General features: G+C 39.3%; 2 protein-coding genes across 2 annotated transcripts in view; both read right to left on the minus strand.

The window, feature by feature from the left end:
- Positions 1-7,121: 7,121 nt before the first annotated feature.
- LOC143006112 (immunoglobulin lambda-like polypeptide 5) lies at positions 7,122-18,105 on the minus strand. Its single transcript, XM_076157440.1, has 4 exons — positions 18,017-18,105; positions 12,089-12,248; positions 8,501-8,579; positions 7,122-7,720 (listed from the first exon to the last, which is right to left on the minus strand). The coding sequence occupies exons 1-4, from the start codon at positions 18,103-18,105 to the stop codon at positions 7,398-7,400; spliced, it is 651 nt and encodes a 216-aa protein (XP_076013555.1). The 3' UTR covers positions 7,122-7,397.
- Positions 18,106-18,983: 878 nt separating this feature from the next.
- LOC143006113 (immunoglobulin lambda-1 light chain-like) overlaps positions 18,984-20,174 on the minus strand; it is a 59,586-nt gene continuing 58,395 nt past the window's right edge. The window contains exon 6 of the mRNA XM_076157441.1: positions 18,984-19,580. Within this exon, the coding sequence (XP_076013556.1) occupies positions 19,258-19,580 (323 nt within the window). The 3' untranslated portion in view covers positions 18,984-19,257. The remainder of the gene's footprint in view (positions 19,581-20,174) is intronic.

Genomic DNA, 20,174 nt, shown 5'->3' on the forward strand with positions numbered 1-20,174 from the left:
TCATTATGAATTGGAGTTGTCTTATTTTCTCTTATCTCTCAATTTCATAGTTTCATCAAAAGAAAAAAGGAAAAGAAAAAAGAAGCTGATTTGTTTTTCATTCATCATTTCTCTTTTATCCATCCTCACTATTGTTGCAGTTTTATAACCATGTTGACATCATCATCATCATCATCCATGAATGAAATTGTGATCCTGTCACTGATAAATTTCCGCGTTTTTAGGAAACGTCAAACACTTGTGAAGCTCCCGGCCCAATGCTGGACTCCAGGACCACAGCTGAAGGATCATAATGTGTGTGTCAGGATTTAGTGCAAATTATTTCTAAATGGAAACTTGACTCCACAAATGTGGGGGTTGAATTGGGATCATCTCAATGGAATTACAGAGCCTTTGTGTTCATGGAAAGAAAGCTTTCGAATTGGCATTGATGACACACACTTGCTTATAGACTGAGACTCAATGACTCGTTCAGACAGGTCGTACCTGAGGTTGTGATCATTTCATTGTATAGTTTTATAAACAGAACCAGGATGGTTGTGTTTTTCTGTACAGTTTTGTGTTCGTGTCATTTTTATATCATGTTGTCTTAGATATTGTCTTATGTAAACAAAACCTGTTAAATGATTTAACATTTTCACACTTTTCAGTCATTTGTAGTTTAACATTTTCAGACTACAAAATGCAGAGTGTCGCCACGAGTCCGCTCTGGTTCAACGTTCAGCTCATCATTACACTGAGCAACAGTGAGTAAAGGCGTCTGACAGTTTGTAATGACGGAGAATCATGATCATATTTGAAACAAGTTCTCTCTGGATCAGTGTTCTCTCCACCTCACCTCTCCTCTCTGTTTCACACAGTGCATTTGAAATTGCAGAAGATTAATAGAAGAGTCTGTGATGAGGATCTGTGGTTCACTGAACACATCACTGTGGATCCACACAAGTGCCATCAAGCAGAACTTTCCTTTCAACGTTTACATTTTGATGTTGACCCAGATTAAAACTGAATATTTCTGAGGTAAACATGAAGCCTTAACTGGTGCTAGAATATAGCAAATGGCTAGAAACTTCTTCAGTTCATTTGTTTATATATACCAGTTAATTTAATAATTAAAAAAACATTTTGGGGCTTTTTACTTTAGTTTTCTTTCAGTGAGAAACAAACAGTTACAGCTCCCCTATTATCAATTTACATTTCAATTACAACTATACATCATTTTAGATAATATGAACATAATTATTGTTATTAATAAGGAAACAAATTAAGAAATAATCAGCCTTAAATCAAAAATGTTAAAACCCTGTAATGAAAATAAAGCAGAGAAACAGATGAATCCTACAAACCACAGTGTTCACCATTTTAATCCAAGAGTTGTAAATCTTCACCTGCATGTCTCATGTAAATATATTTTCCATCCCAATAAGGTGAGAAAGTGTCAATCCAAGCTGTTTTCCCTCCTGGGTTTGTGTCCCACCTTGCCTTCAGTGTGTGGAGAGCAGAGAAATCATTTCCATAGAGAGGAGGCTTTGCATCATCAGCTGATCCTCCAGTGAACTGAGAAGCTTTATAGTGGTGTGAGTTCAACACTGCAGGACTCAGATCTGTGAGTGAACACAGCAGAAAGCACAAACACCATGACTCTCATCACCATCCTCATCTGGACGCTGGCCTGCTGCTGTTTTACAGGTTCATTCACTCAGCAACATTTCAAACACAGTGTGCTGCCTTTTCTCTCATTGATTTCTGATCATCCATCAATGATTTGTTTTTCATCCACAGGATGCAGCGGTCAGGTGACTGTGACTCAGCCTCCAGTAGTGACATTTACTCCAGGATCCACTGTCACTCTGAGCTGTAAAACAAACCAAGCGGTTTACAGATATTCGAGTTATGGTGACTATATGTTCTGGTACCAACAGAAATCTGGTCAGGCTCCAAAGCTCCTAATAAGATTTGTGAGCACACGAGAGTCAGACACTCCAGCTCGGTTTAGTGGCAGTGGAAGCAGCACTGGCTTCACTTTGACCATCAGTGGAGTTCAGGCTGAAGATGCAGCAGTTTACTACTGCCAGAGTTTCCACTACCCTAACAGTGTTCATGTGTTCACACAGTGATTTCTGGTGGTACAAAAACCTCCCTCAGTCAGACTGCAGAGACTCTGAGCTGTTACAGCAGGAAGCCACTGCAGCTGCTGAAGGAGAAGAAACTCTGACACAGACCACTGAACACAGAGCTGAACACAAACCTCACCAAACACAACATGTTACACTTATGTAGATATAATGAAATGTTTATAGGATTTTGGCACAATGACTTCTATATGACATTGTCAACAGAAGAGAGAAAATTTGATTCATTATAAATTGAAGTTGCCTAATTTTCGTTTATCTCTCAATTTAATAGTCTCATCTGAAAAAAATAAAAAAATAAGCTGATTTGTTTTTCCTGCATTTCTCCCCTCAATCAATTTTCACTATTGTTGCAGTTTTATAACCATGTCGACATCATCATCATCATCCATGAATGAAATTGTGATCCTGTCACTGTTAAATTTGAGCATTTTTAGGAAACGTCAAACACTTGTGAAGCTCCCGGCCCGATGCTGGACTCCAGGACCACAGCTGAAGGATCATAATGTGTGTGTCAGGATTTAGTGCAAATTATTTCTAAATGGAAACCTGACTCCACAAATTTGGGAGTTGAATTGGGATCATGCTTCTCCTACCATTGATTTGGCATTGATGACACAAACTTGTTTAGACAAAGACTCAATGCTCTTTCAGACAGGTCGTACCTGAGGTGACACAGGAGTCACATCGTTTTTTTCACTCTAATATACAGGATATGAGGTCTACAGACACATCCTGGTAGAGTTTGAGTTGAGTTCACTCTGAAATGCTCAATAACTTCCCCTGGTCTTCCTCCTCTCAGTACAACTATCCCCATGATCAGCCTCTAATGCATTAGAGAGCTTTAGACTGTGAACAACTGTGGTGGACAAAGTACACAAATCCTGTACTTGTGTTAAGTACAGAAACTCACATTTGGGTCAAAAGTAGGACATGTTAGTTTGAAATGTAATGGAGTAAAAGTTAAATGGACACACTTGAGTAAAGTACAGATACATTCAAAGGACTCCACACATGTATAATGTAAGCAGACTTCAAGGGAAAATAGTTCAGGTTAAAAGTTCAGATGCTTCAGATTTCTGCTAATAGCCCAAGGGTCAGAGGTCACAGGAGAACACACTCACACAGCTGATCAGCTTATCAGGAACTCACTTAACTTCAATCACTTGTGACTCAGGAAGTGGTGATGAGTATACAGCCATTAACACAAGTTACAGACCAAACATGAGAAAGAAGTCAAATACACAGTTTCCATGTTGGCCAGCCTTAGTTACTCACATTACTCTGCAGCTTTTGGTGGAGCAGAGACACTGAGGGCCTGATCTTGGGGCCAGATGGAGGATTTAATGGGGGCAGAGATTTGGTCTTTCCAAAGGATCTTCAACTCTCACAAAACACATATAATAAGTAAAAATAGATGTAAAGTTCTTTTATAAGATGTATTTGTATGTTTAATATGTCATCATACCATATTTAGGACAGTGATCATTTCATTGTAAATAGTTCCATGGAATCAGGATGGTTGTGTGTTTCTGTACATTTGTGTGTTATTTTTATTTTTTACTTCATGTTGTCACAAATATTGTCTTATATTTTTCTGATTTTTAATTTTCACACTTTTCATTCATTTGTATTTTTACATTTTTAGACCAGAAAAAGCAGAATATCGCCACATGAAGGCGCTCTGGTATAATGTACAGCTCATAATTACACAGAGAGAAAGTGAGTAAAGGCGTCTGACAGTTTGTAATGACAGAGCAGCATGATTTCTGATTATATTAAAAACTATTTCTCGAGTGGTACATATAAATATATCACATACATATTCTATAAAATATATAAATATTTTTTGGCATTTTGCAAACAGTTACAGCTCCACATTTAACAATTTATATATTAATAATTAGGATATATAATTTGAGATAAAATGAAGTGAACCATCTTATTCTTATGTAATGAAAATAAAGCAGAGAAACAGATGAATCCTTTCAAACCACAGTGTTCACCATTTTAATCCAAGAGTTGTAAATCTTCACCTGCATGTCTCATTTAATATATTTTCCATCCCAATAAGGTGAGAAAGTGTCAATCCAAGCTGTTTTCCCTCCTGGGTTTGTGTCCCACGTTGCCTTCAGTGTGTGGAGAGCAGAGAAATCATTTCCATAGAGAGGAGGCTTTGCATCATCAGCTGATCCTCCAGTGAACTGAGAAGCTTTATAGTGGTGTGAGTTCAACACTGCAGGACTCAGATCTGTGAGTGAACACAGCAGAAAGCACAAACACCATGACTCTCATCACCATCCTCATCTGGACGCTGGCCTGCTGCTGTTTTACAGGTTCATTCACTCAGCAACATTTCAAACACAGTGTGCTGCCTTTTCTCTGATTGATTTCTGATCAACCATCAATGATTTGTTTTTCATCCACAGGATGCAGCGGTCAGGTGACTGTGACTCAGCCTCCAGTAGTGACATTTACTCCAGGATCCACTGTCACTCTGAGCTGTAAAACAAACCAAGCTGTTTACAGTGGTAACTATATGCACTGGTACCAACAGAAATCTGGTCAGACTCCAAAGCTCCTAATAAGACTTGCGAGCACTCGAGAGTCAGACACTCCAGCTCGGTTTAGTGGCAGTGGAAGCAGCACTGACTTCACTTTGACCATCAGTGGAGTTCAGGCTGAAGATGCAGCAGTTTACTACTGTCAGAGTCTCCACTACCCAAACAGTGTCTGGGTGTTCACACAGTGATTTCTGGTGGTACAAAAACCTCCCTCAGTCAGACTGCAGAGACTCTGAGCTGTTACAGCAGGAAGCCACTGCAGCTGCTGAAGGAGAAGAAACTCTGACACAGACCACTGAACACAGAGCTGAACACAAACCTCACCAAGCACAACATGTTACACTCAATATATATCACTTTATCACTATATCACTTCAAATCTAATATTCTCCGTATCATCAAGCAGAACTCCTTTCAACATGGACATTTTGTTTGTCTTCTTGTTTTCTTGTCATAAGTCGTATGAAGCATTGTACATGGTGCAAGAATTGAGCTAAAGGGCTAGAACCTTCTTCAGTTAATTCATATTGGATCAGTAGAGTAAGAATATTACAACAACAAGCACATTCATAAAAACTGTAGGTTCAGAAGTGAATTATTTTTAAAAGACAGATGATGGTAATATAACTTGTACCATCAAACAAACTAAACCTGACTGTGACACTGAGGGAAGTGTGATTATAAAGATCAGATGTGATGTTAATATGATGGAAATGGAGTTTGTTGTGGTGAAAACATCACAAAATTATACAGGAACACAGACCACTGAACTCAGAGCTGAACACAAACTTCACCAAGCACAACATGTCACACTTATATAGATATAATGAAACATTTATATGATCTTGGCACAATGAGTTTTTTCTCAACAGAAGAGAGGAAAAAATGCTTCAGTATGAATTGGAGTTGCCTAATTTTCTCCTATCTCTTGATAGAATAGTTTCTTCTGGAAAAAAAAAATATATAAGCTGAATTGTTTTTCCTGCATTACTCCCCTCAATCAATTTTCACTATTGTTGCAGTTGTATAACCATGTTGACATCATCATCATCCATGAATTAAATTGTGATCCTGTCACTGATAAATTTGAGTGTTTCTAGGAAAACGTCAAACACTTGTGAAGCTCCCGGCCCAATGCTGGACTCCAGGACCACAGCTGAAGGCTCAAATGTGTGTGTCAGGATTTAGTGCAAACTATTTCTAAATGGAAACCTGACTCCACAAATTTGGGGGTTGAGTTGGGATCATCTCAATGGAATTACCAGAGCCTTTGTGTTCATGGAAAGAAAGCTTTTGATTTGGCATTGATGCCTTGCTTAGACTAAGACTCAATGATTGTTCAGACAGGTCGTACCTGAGGTCATAATCATCTCATTGTATAGTTTTATAAATAGAACCAGGATGGTTTTTCTGTATATTTTTGTGTTTGTGCATTTTTATTTCATGTTGTCTCAGATATTGTTTTATGTAATCAAAACCTGTTTACTGATTTTACATTTTCACACTTTTCATTGATTTGTAGTTTTACATTTTCAGTCAAGAAAATACAGGATGTCGCCACTTGAGAGCGCTCTGGTTCAACGTTCAGCTCTTAATTCCAGTGAGGAAAAGGGAGTAAAGGCGTCAGACAGTTTGTAATGACGGAGAATCATGATCATATTTAAAACAAATTCTCTCGGGATCAGTGTTCTCTCCACCTCACCTCTCTTCTCTTCTCTGTTTCACACAGTGCATTGGAAATTGCAGAAGTTTAGTGGAAGAGTCTGTGATGAGGATCTGTGGATCACTGAACACATCACTGTGGATCCACACAAGTGCCATCAAGCAGAACTTTCCTTTCAACGTTCACATTTTGATATCGCCCCTGATTAAAACTGAATATATCTGAAGTATAGATGAAGCCTTAACTGGTGCTAGAATATAGCAAAAGGGCTAGAAACTTCTTCAGTTCATTTATTTATATGAGCAGCAAAAAAAATCTATTGCAACAACCACATTGATTAAACTGTCGGCTCAGGAGTGAATTATTTTTGAAAGACAGATGATGGTAATATAACTTCTACCATTAAACAAACTCAACCTGACTGTGATACTGAGGGAAGAGTGATTTTAAAGATCAGGTGTGATGTTAGTATGATCTACTTATCTATACACTCATAGCCATAGTGTACGCACTCCATACTCCACTCTCCATAGACACATTCAGCTGTATAATTGTTAATTGTATTTTTATTTTCTGTATATAACATTGTCTGTTTTATTTCTAGATGTACTCTTTTTCCTGCTCTTGATATGGTGATTGCTCCAACTACCAATGCAAATTCCTTGTGGGTGAAAACCATCTTGGCAATAAAACTCTTCTGATTTGGATTCTGATGGAAATGGAGTTTGTTGTGGTGAAAACATCACAAAAATATACAGGAACTCATGAGAATTGCAAGGTTTATTTCAAATATCAGCAATTGTGTTTGAGTTACATTTTGATGAAAGAGGAAATCAATATCAGATTAGCAATAATGAGATGAGAATATGATGAATATAAAGCTCAGTATGAAGAAAAGCAGCTCAGGAAAGCAACAAACATCAACAGTGTTCATTTTGGGAACTTGCTCAAACAGCTGAACAGAGGATATCTGCAGCCTCCTGCAGCTCTCTAACACAAAAGAAACAGCATTTGTAAACAGAAAGTGTTGATCCAAATCTACTGTGAGCAGTGGTCAGGGTCCAGGGTTTGAGTGACAGGACTCTGACCAGTCAGAATGGCCTCACAGCTCACTGAGCCCGCCTTTTTCCACTGGTCTGCACCCAGGCTCAGGGTGCTGCTCCAGCTGTAGGAGCCGTCCCTCCCCAGGACCTCCAGGCTGTCTGACACCCCCTCAGAGCTGCTGGTGCCCCCCACCTTCCAGCCCAGCCTCCAGGTCGGTGGGAAGCCCCCGCTGGCCACACACACCAGGGTGGCACTGCCCTGCTGCAGCTCCTCTGTAGAAGGGGGGAGGAGGGTCAGGGTGGGCTGCACCACACCCACTGAGGAGAGGAGAGGAGAGGAGAGGAGAGGAGAGGAGAGGAGAGGAGAGGAGAGGAGAGGAGAGGAGAGGAGAGGAGAGGAGAGGAGAGGAGAATACATCTCTCACTATTAGACAATCAGCCACATGAGGTCAATATAAATGTAGCTACTCAAAATAAATTATTATGGTCATAGTTATGTCTTTGTTTCTGCTTCATTACTTTCCAATTGAAATATATTGCATATTTGGCGCAAAAAACTTGCGTGTGTGTGTATGTGTGCATGTGTGTGTATTCAAATACAGTGGAAACTTTAGTCGTCTGTTTCTTTCACTTCCTGTTCAGTTCATGTTAAACTAATGAACCATGAACACAAAGTCCAAGTTAAACTGAATTCACTTATAAAGTCACAAATGTGTTTGACAGGAATTAACTCAACATTTGAATCAAACGTCTATATGAATGAACACAATTCAACACAATTCAATCATTACATTTTGAAAATGAACACTTTAAACTGTACAGGAAAAATAGATATAAAAGTAAAACTTCCTTCAAATAGTTTCATAAATTCATGTTTTCATATCAAATGTCTCACTTTAATATCATCTGAGAGAACGTTAAACGTAACCTCACATTTCTTCTCCACCTTCATGATCAGTACTTCATGGTGAAGACCAAAACTTGGTAAAAATGTTTCATTGTTAAAAAAATCATTTTTACTTCATCACACTCTGAACTAAGCTTGGTATAAAAATGATAAACTATATGTTGTATAAAGTATAAATCTCTGGTACTTACAGTCAACGATGAGTTTGGTTCCTCCACCAAAAGTGTTCCACAGTGATACAAACTCATTAAGTGGCCGTACAAAAACCTCCTGCACTTTGAACAAGCAGCTTTACTATGAAACATGTCTGATCTTTAGAAGAAGACTGAACTACTTTCAAGATTACTGATGTTTCCTTTTCTGATCAGTTTATATTGATTTTTTTAATAATTAAAATATTTTTTTGGGGCTTTTTACTTTAGTTTTCTTTCAGTGAGAAACAAACAGTTACAGCTCCCCTATTATCAATTTACATTTCAATTACAACTATACATCATTTTAGATAATATGAACATAATTATTGTTATTAATTAGGTAACAAATGAAGAAATAATCAGCCTTAAAACAAAAACCGTGTAAAGAAAATAAAGCAGAGAAACAGATGAATCCTACAAACCACAGTGTTCACCATTTTTATCCAAGAGTTGTAAATCTTCACCTGCATGTCTCATGTAAATATATTTTCCATCCCAATAAGGTGAGAAAGTGTCAATCCAAGCTGTTTTCCCTCCTGGGTTTGTGTCCCACGTTGCCTTCAGTGTGTGGAGAGCAGAGAAATCATTTCCATAGAGAGGAGGCTTTGCATCATCAGCTGATCCTCCAGTGAACTGAGAAGCTTTATAGTGGTGTGAGTTCAACACTGCAGGACTCAGATCTGTGAGTGAACACAGCAGAAAGCACAAACACCATGACTCTCATCACCATCCTCATCTGGACGCTGGCCTGCTGCTGTTTTACAGGTTCATTCACTCAGCAACATTTCAAACACAGTGTGCTGCCTTTTCTCTGATTGATTTCGGATCATCCATCAATGATTTGTTTTTCATCCACAGGATGCAGCGGTCAGGTGACTGTGACTCAGCCTCCAGTAGTGACATTTACTCCAGGATCCACTGTCACTCTGAGCTGTAACACAAACCAAGCTGTATATAGCAATTCTAATGGTAACTTTATGAACTGGTACCAACAGAAATCTGGTCAGACTCCAAAACTCCTAATAAGATATGCGAGCACACGACAGTCAGGCACTCCAGCTCGGTTTAGTGGCAGTGGAAGCAGCACTGACTTCACTTTGACCATCAGTGGAGTTCAGGCTGAAGATGCAGCAGTTTACTACTGTCAGAGTTACCACAGTGGTGGTGTGTTCACACAGTGATTTCTGGTGGTACAAAAACCTCCCTCAGTCAGACTGCAGAGACTGAGCTGTTACAGCAGGAAGCCACTGCAGCTGCTGAAGGAGAAGAAACTCTGACACAGACCACTGAACACAGAGCTGAACACAAACCTCACCAAGCACAACATTCATTATACTGCAGGAATGAATGTGATATATATTTCCCTTCAAGATACATTTTGCTGAACACAGAGCTGCTGTTTCACTTCATGTGCTGCTACTGAGTATGTTTGTGTTTTGCAGCATTACTTATTTGTAATATATGAAACTTTTTGATTTGAATTTAAACACTTTATTGGACTACTATAAGTCTAAACCTTTCAGAGTAAGGTTTGACAAATTAAGTAAGAGATTTTTAATATTAAAAACACCTCATATTTGCTTTCATTAAGTTAACAACATGAATACTTTTGTCCACTACATGGATCTTTGCTCACAATAAGTTCTTTAACTAGTTAAATTATTGAGAATTGTTCAATGTTTTTCAAACGTTAAAATGCAGGTTTTTTCATTGTATTGTTTCTGTTTAATAACAGGTTTGATCATCATTGTATAATTTCCAAGTAAACTGTTCATAGCACAACCATAATGTTTTCACATCCATCATAAATTGTCTTTAATGTTTGTCACTTATCACACGAGAAGTGGAACTCATCCAATCTAATCTAATCTAAAGTATTTATTTAATTTATCACTGTAACTCGTCGTGTGGTCACTCTGATGGGGTTAAACATGGACACTGAGCATAGTAATACGTTGGTACCTGAGTTTCTAAAAATATCATTCGTACTACTTTAACTTTAACTTTCACATGTAAAAACAAAGGGCCATATTAAAGGGATCGTCCAATCAGTGAAGTTAGCCAAAGTTCAGCTGATTCCATTTTGTGCTCTGCACTAAGAGATCCAAGTCTGATGTTCTTCTATGAAGACTGCTCCATCTTAGTCAGATGTATGCACCTTGTTTCTCAGATGGTTACGATTTAGCGAGACACCAGGGCTACAGAGAGTTTCATTGTAAAGAGCCTTTTTCCCTTTTTAACCTTTACAGCTACGGGTGGAAAATCTCCTGTACTTGGCATCAGTTTGGTTCTTCTGAGAGTTCTCTTGCAACATTTTCATCTCCTCTATGATTTGCTGTTTGGAGAGGTTAAAAAAGTGTCTGTCCCTGCTACCAATACTGGGGAATTACTTGACTGGGGCGGCGGTTTGCACAGATGTTCCACCACTCTTACAGGAATCTGAGGAACCAGATGAGTGGACTGAACATCACGCCAAAGTCTGTTCTTCCTGTGCTGATACCCGGGACAGGAGTCAAGTCAGAGCAGTCTGAGGTGTCTGAAGGGGTCCAGCTTTCTCAGGCAGAAGACATTTCTATGTCCCTGAACGAGCCGGATAGAACATACAGGCTTAACACACAGAGACAAAGAATGTGCATTGTCTCCTTAATGAGGACTGAAGCAATATTGATGAACTGTGTATGTGTTGGTTATGTGGCATCTGTCTCTAGTACTTTTCCATTAACTTTATGAGTGAAGACATTCTGAACATAAATACAGTGTCACGGCAGACTCATTTACCGTCACATAATGAGGGACAAGACAAAAGACAGTTCAAATAATAAGAATTTATTACTCTTTGTAGCAATCAATCAATCAAAATTAGGAGTATGACAAAAGTAATGTTAGAGGTCGTGCATGAGTGTGTGAATAACCAAGGTAATCTTAGATGTTGCGTGGGGGTGCATGCATGAATGCGTCAGTAGGTAAAGAAGAGCAACAGATGAGAGAGACAGCACCCTTTATATAGGCCCCGACCCTAACACAGGTGCAGACGATTAAGCACTCAGGCTCAGGTTCAGCCTCTACCCGTGCACTGGCAGGGCCGAGCCTGAAGGGGCGCAGGTAGGCGTCACACCTCCCTCACTAAGAGGTTTGCTATAAGTAAACCTCAAACAAACAAACTAAACTAAAAGTAAGACCTCCTGCGTGCCACATTTTCTTTCATCCTGGGGCCCCTAGGACGGGGGAAATGTAACACATACACACATACTACAGATTTCTACCACACCACAGTGGGGACAGACAAAAACTCCTTTAGACTCTGGACAACGCATCTGCCACAATGTTGTCCTTGCCTCTGATATGTTGAATGTTTAAAGGATACTGTTGGAGAATTAAGCTCCAACGCATAATGCGCCGATTCTGGTTTCGCATACGATTGATAAAGACCAATGGGTTGTGGTCAGTGAAAATGTCTATTGGACTCGACGATGAGCCCAAGTAGACCTCAAAGTGTTGTACCCCCAGGATTTAAGCTAGCGCTTCTCTCTCCACGGTGGAGTAGACTTGCTGATGGCGATTAAATTTCTTTGAGAAATATCCTACCGGGTGTTCTACCCCATCTGATCCTAGCTGTAACAGAACTGCACCAGCGCCACTCTCACTGGCATCAACAGCAGCACTGAAAGGACGGTCAAAGTTTGGAGCAGATAGCACAGGGGAAGAAGCAAGCAAAAGCTTGACATTGTCAAACGCTACTTGACATCTGGGAGACCAATGAAATAGAACTTTAGGGTAAGGAGGTTTGTCAAAGGTGTAACGACAGAAGAAAAGGTCTTACAAAAGGCCCAATAGTAACCTTATTATAATTTTCCCTTACAGTGAATGTGCAAATCAGAAGTAACTGAATGTGTTCATGTTTTAATAGGTGTATAACAGAGTGAAAGCTATTTATGGTGGAAAAGCGAATATCAAACTGATAACTGTCTTAGCACAACACCATGAGGACTTATTATTGGCTCCTTCAGAATATTCCGGCCTAAACCTTAGATGTATATGTGACCACACTACACTTTGTAAACTTTTGAGGGTGATAACAACTTAATTCCAGGAATGCTAAAGTGAGAATGCAGTTATCTGTCAAAGTTTCTTGATATATATATATGATTTCATCACAAGGGAAACAGTGTAATCACCACAATGATGCCCGTGACAACAAAAACAAGAAGTATGTTCGACACCAAATCAGATATTGCATCTGTTCTGCCAACAGGATCTGACAAACATCAATTTATGATGTTTGTAAGGGAAGAAGAGAAAAAGGTCAGAGGCTTTTCTTCGTCAGTCCCATGAGGAGATCTACGCTCACTCCTCTCCACTGCTCACTCTCTGTTTCACATGGACAGCTGCATGTTAACTTTGTTTTGCATAATTATTATACATCACTGCTTCCTACAGTTTAAGTTCTTCAGTCAGAGTGTTTCCAGGAGCTCTGCTGAGTCACGTTGGCTTCACTGAGTCAGGGTGAGAAGTTTGGAACGTTAATTTATTTATGAACATTGCTGATGTGGGTCTCTTCCTCAATTCAAATCTTATATTCTCAGTATCATCAAGCAGAACTCCTTTCAAAGTGGACATGTTGATGTCGATGCCGATTAAAAACGAAATGTCTTAAGTCGTATAAAGCGTTATTCCTGGTGCTAGAATATACCTAAAGGGCTAGAACCTTCTTCAGTCAATTCATATTGGATCAGTACAGTAAGTATATTACAACAACAACCACATTCATAAAACTGTAGGTTCAGAAGTGAAGTTTTATAAGACAGATGATGGCAATATAGCTTGTACCATTAAACAAACTAAACCTGACTGTGATACTGAGGTGAGGGAAGTGTGATTATAAAGATCAGGTGTGACATAAGTAACAAACAGTTACAGCCCCCGTATTGACAGTTCACATTTTAATTATAACTATGCAAAATTTGAGCAGTATGTATATGTGTAAGTGAACACAATTATTCTGATTAATTAAGAACCAAATGAAGAAATAATCAGCCGTAAAATAGAGTTGTAAATAGAGCAGAGAAATCATTTCCATAGAGAGGAGGCTTTGCATCATCAGCTGATCCTCCAGTGAACTGAGAAGCTTTATAGTGGTGTGAGTTCAACACTGCAGGACTCAGATCTGTGAGTGAACACAGCAGAAAGCACAAACACCATGACTCTCATCACCATCCTCATCTGGACGCTGGCCTGCTGCTGTTTTACAGGTTCATTCACTCAGCAACATTTCAAACACAGTGTGCTGCCTTTTCTCTCATTGATTTCTGATCATCCATCAATGATTTGTTTTTCATCCACAGGATGCAGCGGTCAGGTGACTGTGACTCAGCCTCCAGTAGTGACAGTTACTCCAGGATCCACTGTCACTCTGAGCTGTAACACAAACCAAGCTGTTTACAGTGGTAGCTATATGCACTGGTACCAACAGAAATCTGGTCAGACTCCAAAGCTCCTCATAAGAACAGCGAGCACACGAGAGTCAGACACTCCAGCTCGGTTTAGTGGCAGTGGAAGCAGCACTGGCTTCACTTTGACCATCAGTGGAGTTCAGGCTGAAGATGCAGCAGTTTACCACTGTCAGAGTTTCCACTACCCAAACAGTGTCTGGGTGTTCACACAGTGATTTCTGGTGGTACAAAAACCTCCCTCAGCCAGACTGCAGAGACTCTGAGCTGTTACAGCAGGAAGCCACTGCAGCTGCTGAAGGAGAAGAAACTCTGACACAGACCACTGAACACAGAGCTGAACACAAACCTCACCAAACACAACATGTTATACTTATATAGATATAATGAAACATTTATTTGATCTTGGCAGAATGAGTTTTTACTGACATTCTCAACAGAAGAGAGAAAAAAGTGTTTCATTATGAATTGAAGTTGCCTTATTTTCGCTCTTCTCTCATATAAATAGTTTCATCTGAAAAAAAAGAGCACATTTTTTATTACTGACATTTCTCCCCTTAATCCTTTTTCACTATTGTTTCAGTTTTATAACCATGTTGACATCATCATCATCATCATCCATGAATGAAATTGTGATCCTGTCACTGATAAATTTGAGCGTTTCTGGGAAAACGTCAAACACTTGTGAAGCTCCCGGCCCAATGCTGGACTCCAGGACCACAGCTGAAGGATTATAATGTGTGTGTGTCAGGATTTAGTGCAAACTATTTCTAAATGGGAACCTGACTCCACAAATGTGGGGGTTGAATTGGGATCATTTCAATGGAATTACCAGAGCCTTTGTGTACATGGAAAAAAGCTTTACTCACTATTGATTTGGCATTGATGACACACACTTAGACTCAATGACTCGTTCAGACAGGTCGTACCTGAGGTGACACAGGAGTCACATCGGCTTTTTCACACAAATATACAGTATATGAGGTCTACAGACACATCCTGGTAGAGTTTGAGTTTAGTTCACTCTGAAATGCTCAATAACTTCCCCTGGTCTTCCTCCTCTCAGTACAACTATCCCCATGATTAGCCTCTCACGCATTACAGAGCTTTAGACTTTGATCAACTGTGGTGGACAAAGTACACAAATCCTGTACTTGTGTTAAGTACAGAAACTCACATTGGAGTCAAAAGTAGGATATGTTAGTTTGAAATGTAGTGGAGCAACAGTAAAATGGACACACTTGTGTAAAGGACATATAAATTCAAAGGACTCCACACATGTATAATGTAAGCAGACTTCAAGGGTAAATAGTTCAGGTTAAAAGTTCAGATGCTTGAGATTTCTGCTGATAGCCCAAGGGTCAGAGGTCACAGGAGAACACACTCACACAGCTGATCAGCTTATCAGGAACTCACTTGACTTCAATCACTTGTGACTCAGGAAGTGGTGATGAGTATACAGCCATTAACACAAGTTACAGACCAAACATGAGAAAGAAGTCAAATACACAGTTTCCATGTTGGCCAGCCTTAGTTACTCACATTACTCTGCAGCTTTTGGTGGAGCAGAGACACTGAGGGCCTGATCTTGGGGCCAGATGGAGGATTTAGTGGGGGCAGAGATTTGGTCTTTCCAAAGTATCTTCAACTCTTACAAAACAAATAAAATATGTAAATATAGATCTAAAGCTCTTTGTTAAGATGTATTTGTATGTTTAATATGTTATCATACCATATTTAGGACAGTGATCATTTCATTGTAAATAGTTCCATGGAATCAGGATGGTTGTGTGTTTCTGTACATTTATGTGTTATTTTTATTTTTTACTTCATGTTGTCACAAATATTGTCTTATATTTTTCTGATTTTTAATTTTCACACTTTTCATTCATTTGTATTTTTACATTTTTAGACCAGAAAAAGCAGAATATCACCACATGAAGGCGCTCTGGTATAATGTACAGCTCATAATTACACAGAGAGAAAGTGAGTAAAGGCGTCTGACAGTTTGTAATGACAGAGCAGCATGATTTCTGATTATATTAAAAACTATTTCTCGAGTGGTACATATAAATATATCATATACATATTCTATAAAATATATAAATATTTTTTTGGCATTTGGAAACAGTTACAGCTCCACATTTAACAATTTATATATTAATAATTAGGATATATAATTTGAGATAAAATGAAGTGAACCATCTTATTCTTATGTAATGAAAATAAAGCGGGGAAACAGATGAATCCTACAAACCACAGTGTTCACCATTTTAATCCAAGAGTTGTAAATCTTCACCTGCATTTCTCATGTAAATATATTTTCCCTCCCAATAGGGTGAGAAAGTGTCAATCCAAGCTGTTTTCCCTCCTGGGTTTGTGTCCCACGTTGCCTTCAGTGTGTGGAGAGCAGAGAAATCATTTCCATAGAGAGGAGGCTTTGCATCATCAGCTGATCCTCCAGTGAACTGAGAAGCTTTATAGTGGTGTGAGTTCAACACTGCAGGACTCAGATCTGTGAGTGAACACAGCAGAAAGCACAAACACCATGACTCTCATCACCATCCTCATCTGGACGCTGGCCTGCTGCTGTTTTACAGGTTCATTCACTCAGCAACATTTCAAACACAGTGTGCTGCCTTTTCTCTGATTGATTTCTGATCAACCATCAATGATTTGTTTTTCATCCACAGGATGCAGCGGTCAGGTGACTGTGACTCAGCCTCCAGTAGTGACAGTTTCTCCAGGATCCACTGTCACTCTGAGCTGTAACACAAACCAAGCTGTTTACAGTCATTCTACTTATGGTGACTGTATGTTCTGGTACCAACAGAAATCTGGTCAGACTCCAAAGCTCCTAATAAGATATGCGAGCACACGAGAGTCAGACACTCCAGCTCGGTTTAGTGGCAGTGGAAGCAGCACTGACTTCACTTTGACCATCAGTGGAGTTCAGGCTGAAGATGCAGCAGTTTACTACTGTCAGAGTCTCCACAGTGGTCCCGTGTTCACACAGTGATTTCTGGTGGTACAAAAACCTCCCTCAGTCAGACTGCAGAGACTCTGAGCTGTTACAGCAGGAAGCCACTGCAGCTGCTGAAGGAGAAGAAACTCTGACACAGACCACTGAACACAGAGCTGAACACAAACCTCACCAAGCACAACATGTTACACTCAATATATATCACTTTATCACTATATCACTTCAAATCTAATATTCTCCGTATCATCAAGCAGAACTCCTTTCAACATGGACATTTTGTTTGTCTTCTTGTTTTCTTGGAATAAGTCGTATGAAGCATTGTACATGGTGCAAGAATAGAGCTAAAGGGCTAGAACCTTCTTCAGTTAATTCATATTGGATCAGTAGAGTAAGAATATTACAACAACAAGCACATTCATAAAAACTGTAGGTTCAGAAGTGAATTATTTTTAAAAGACAGATGATGGTAATATAACTTGTACCATTAAACAAACCAAATCTGACTGTGACACTGAGGGAATCGTGATTATAAAGATCAGATGTGATGTAAATATGATGGAAATGGAGTTTGTTGTGGTGAAAACATCACAAAATTATACAGGAACACAGACCACTGAACTCAGAGCTGAACACAAACTTCACCAAGCACAACATGTCACACTTATATAGATATAATGAAACATTTATATGGTCTTGGCACAATGAGTTTTTTCTGACATTCTCAACAGAAGAGAGAAAAAAAATGCTTCAGTATGAATTGGAGTTGCCTAATTTTCTCCTATCTCTTGATAAAATAGTTTCTTCTGAAAAAAAAAATATATAAGCTGAATGGTTTTTCCTGCATTACTGAGTGTTTCTAGGAAAACGTCAAACACTTGTGAAGCTCCCGGCCCAATGCTGGACTCCAGGACCACAGCTGAAGGATCATAATGTGTGTGTCAGGATTTAGTGCAAACTATTTCTAAATGGAAACCTGACTCCACAAATGTGGGGGTGGAATTGGGATCATCTCAATGGAATTACCAGAGCCTTTGTGTACATGGAAAGAAGGCTTTTGATTTGGCATTGATGACACACACTTACTTGGACTTAGACTCAATGACTGGTTCAGACAGGTCGTACCTGAGGTTGTACCTGATTACTGATGTAACATTTTCACACTCTTCATCCATTTGTAGTTTTACATTTTCAGAACAAAAAATGCAGAGTGTCGCCACATGAGCCTGCTCTGGTTCAACATTCAGCTCATAATTCCAGTGAGGAAAAGGGAGTAAAGGCTTCTGACAGTTTGTAATGACGGAGAATCATGATTATATTTAAAACAAATTCTCTCGGAATCAGTGTACTCTCCACCTCAGCTCTCTTCTCTGTTTCACACAGTGAAAATGAGTGTGATGAGGATCTGTGGTTCACTGAACACATCACTGTGGATCCACACAAGTGCCATCAAGCAGAACTTTCCTTTCAACGTTCACATTTTGATATCGCCCCTGATTAAAACTGATTATTTCTGAAGTATAGATGAAGCCTTAACTGGTGCTAGAATAAAGCAAAAGGGCTAGAAACTTCTTCAGTTAATTTATTTATATGAGCAGCAAAAAAAATCTATTGCAACAACCACATTGATTAAACTGTCGGCTCAGGAGTGAATTATTTTAAAAGACAGATGATGGTAATATAACTTCTACCATTAAACAAACTCAAACTGACTGTGATACTGAGGGAAGAGTGATTATAAAGATCAGGTGTGATGTTAGTATGATCTACTTATCTATACACTCATAGCCATAGTGTACACACTCCATACTCCACTCTCCATACACACATTCAGCTGTATACTTGTTAATTGTATTTATATTGTCTGTACATAACATTGTTTGTTTTATTTCTAGATTTACTCTTTTTCCTGCTCTTGATATGGTGATTGCTCCAACTACCAATACAAATTCCTTGTGGGTGAAAACCAACTTGGCAATAAAACTCTTCAGATTTAGATTCTGATGGAAATGGAGTTTGTTGTGGTGAAAACATCACAAAAATATACAGGAACTCATGAGAATTGATAGTTTTATTTCAAATATCAGCAATTTTTTATGTTACATTTTGATGAAAGAGGAAATCAATATCAGATTAGCAATAATGAGAAGAGAATATGATGAATATAAAGCTCAGTATGAAGAAAAGCAGTAATGGAAAGCAACAAACATCAACAGTGTTCATTTTGGGAACTTGCTCAAACAGCTGAACAGAGGATATCTGCAGCCTCCTGCAGCTCTCTAACACACAAGAAACAGCATTTGTAAACAGAAAGTGTTGATCCAAATCTACTGTGAGCAGTGGTCAGGGTCCAGGGTTTGAGTGACAGGACTCTGACCAGTCAGACTGGCTTCACAGCTCACTGAGCCCGCCTTCCTCCACTGGTCTGCACCCAGGCTAAGGGTGCTGCTCCAGCTGTAGTAGCCGTCCCTCCCCAGGACCTCCAGGCTGTCTGACACCCCCTCAGAGCTGCTGGTGCCCCCCACCTTCCAGCCCAGCCTCCAGGTTGGTGGGAAGCCCCCGCTGGCCACACACACCAGGGTGGCACTGCCCTGCTGCAGCTCCTCTGTAGAGGGGGGGAGGAGGGTCAGGGTGGGCTGCACCACACCCACTGAGGAGAGGAGAGGAGAGGAGAGGAGAGGAGAGGAGAGGAGAGGAGAATACATCTCTCACTATTAGACAATCAGCCACATGAGGTCAATTTAAATGTAGCTACTCAAAATAAATTATTATGGTCATAGTTATGTCTTTGTTTCTGCTTCATTACTTTCCAATTTAAATTTATTGCATATTTGGTGCAAAATACTTGCGTGTGTGTGTGCATGTGTGTGTATTCAAATACAGTGGAAACTTTAGTCGTCTGTCTCTTTCACTTCCCGTTCAGTTCATGTAAAACTAATGAACCATGAACACAAAGTCCAAGTTACTGTTAACTGAATTCACTTATAAAGTCACAAATGTGTTTGACAGGAAATAACTCAACATTTGAATCTAACGTCTATATGAATGTACACAATTCAACACAATTCAATGATTACATTTTGAAAATGAACACTTTAAACTTTACAGGAAAAATAGATATAAAAGTAAAACTTCCTTCAAATAGTTTCATAAATTCATGTTTTCATATCAAATGTCTCACTTTAATATCATCTGAGAGAACGTTAAACGTAACCTCACATTTCTTCTCTACCTTCATGATCAG

Source organism: Genypterus blacodes, unplaced genomic scaffold, assembly GCF_046128005.1.
Source record: "Genypterus blacodes isolate CSIRO-AG114 ecotype Tasmania unplaced genomic scaffold, CSIRO-AGI_Gbla_v1 ptg000073l_1, whole genome shotgun sequence".
In the NCBI taxonomy this organism is placed as follows: domain Eukaryota; kingdom Metazoa; phylum Chordata; class Actinopteri; order Ophidiiformes; family Ophidiidae; genus Genypterus; species Genypterus blacodes.

What these genes read in the sequence shown, in the direction of transcription:
- LOC143006112 (XM_076157440.1), bottom strand. Translation starts at nt 18,105, where the DNA reads ATGGATGAAGAGTGTGAAAATGTTACATCAGTAATCAGGTACAACCTC. An exon ending in GTCATTGAGTCTAAGTCCAA is followed by an intron (nt 12,249 to 18,016) that starts GTAAGTGTGTGT and finishes TTGGTCTCCCAG; the next exon opens with ATGTCAAGTAGCGTTTGACA. An exon ending in CAGATGGGGTAGAACACCCG is followed by an intron (nt 8,580 to 12,088) that starts GTAGGATATTTC and finishes TTCAAAGTGCAG; the next exon opens with GAGGTTTTTGTACGGCCACT.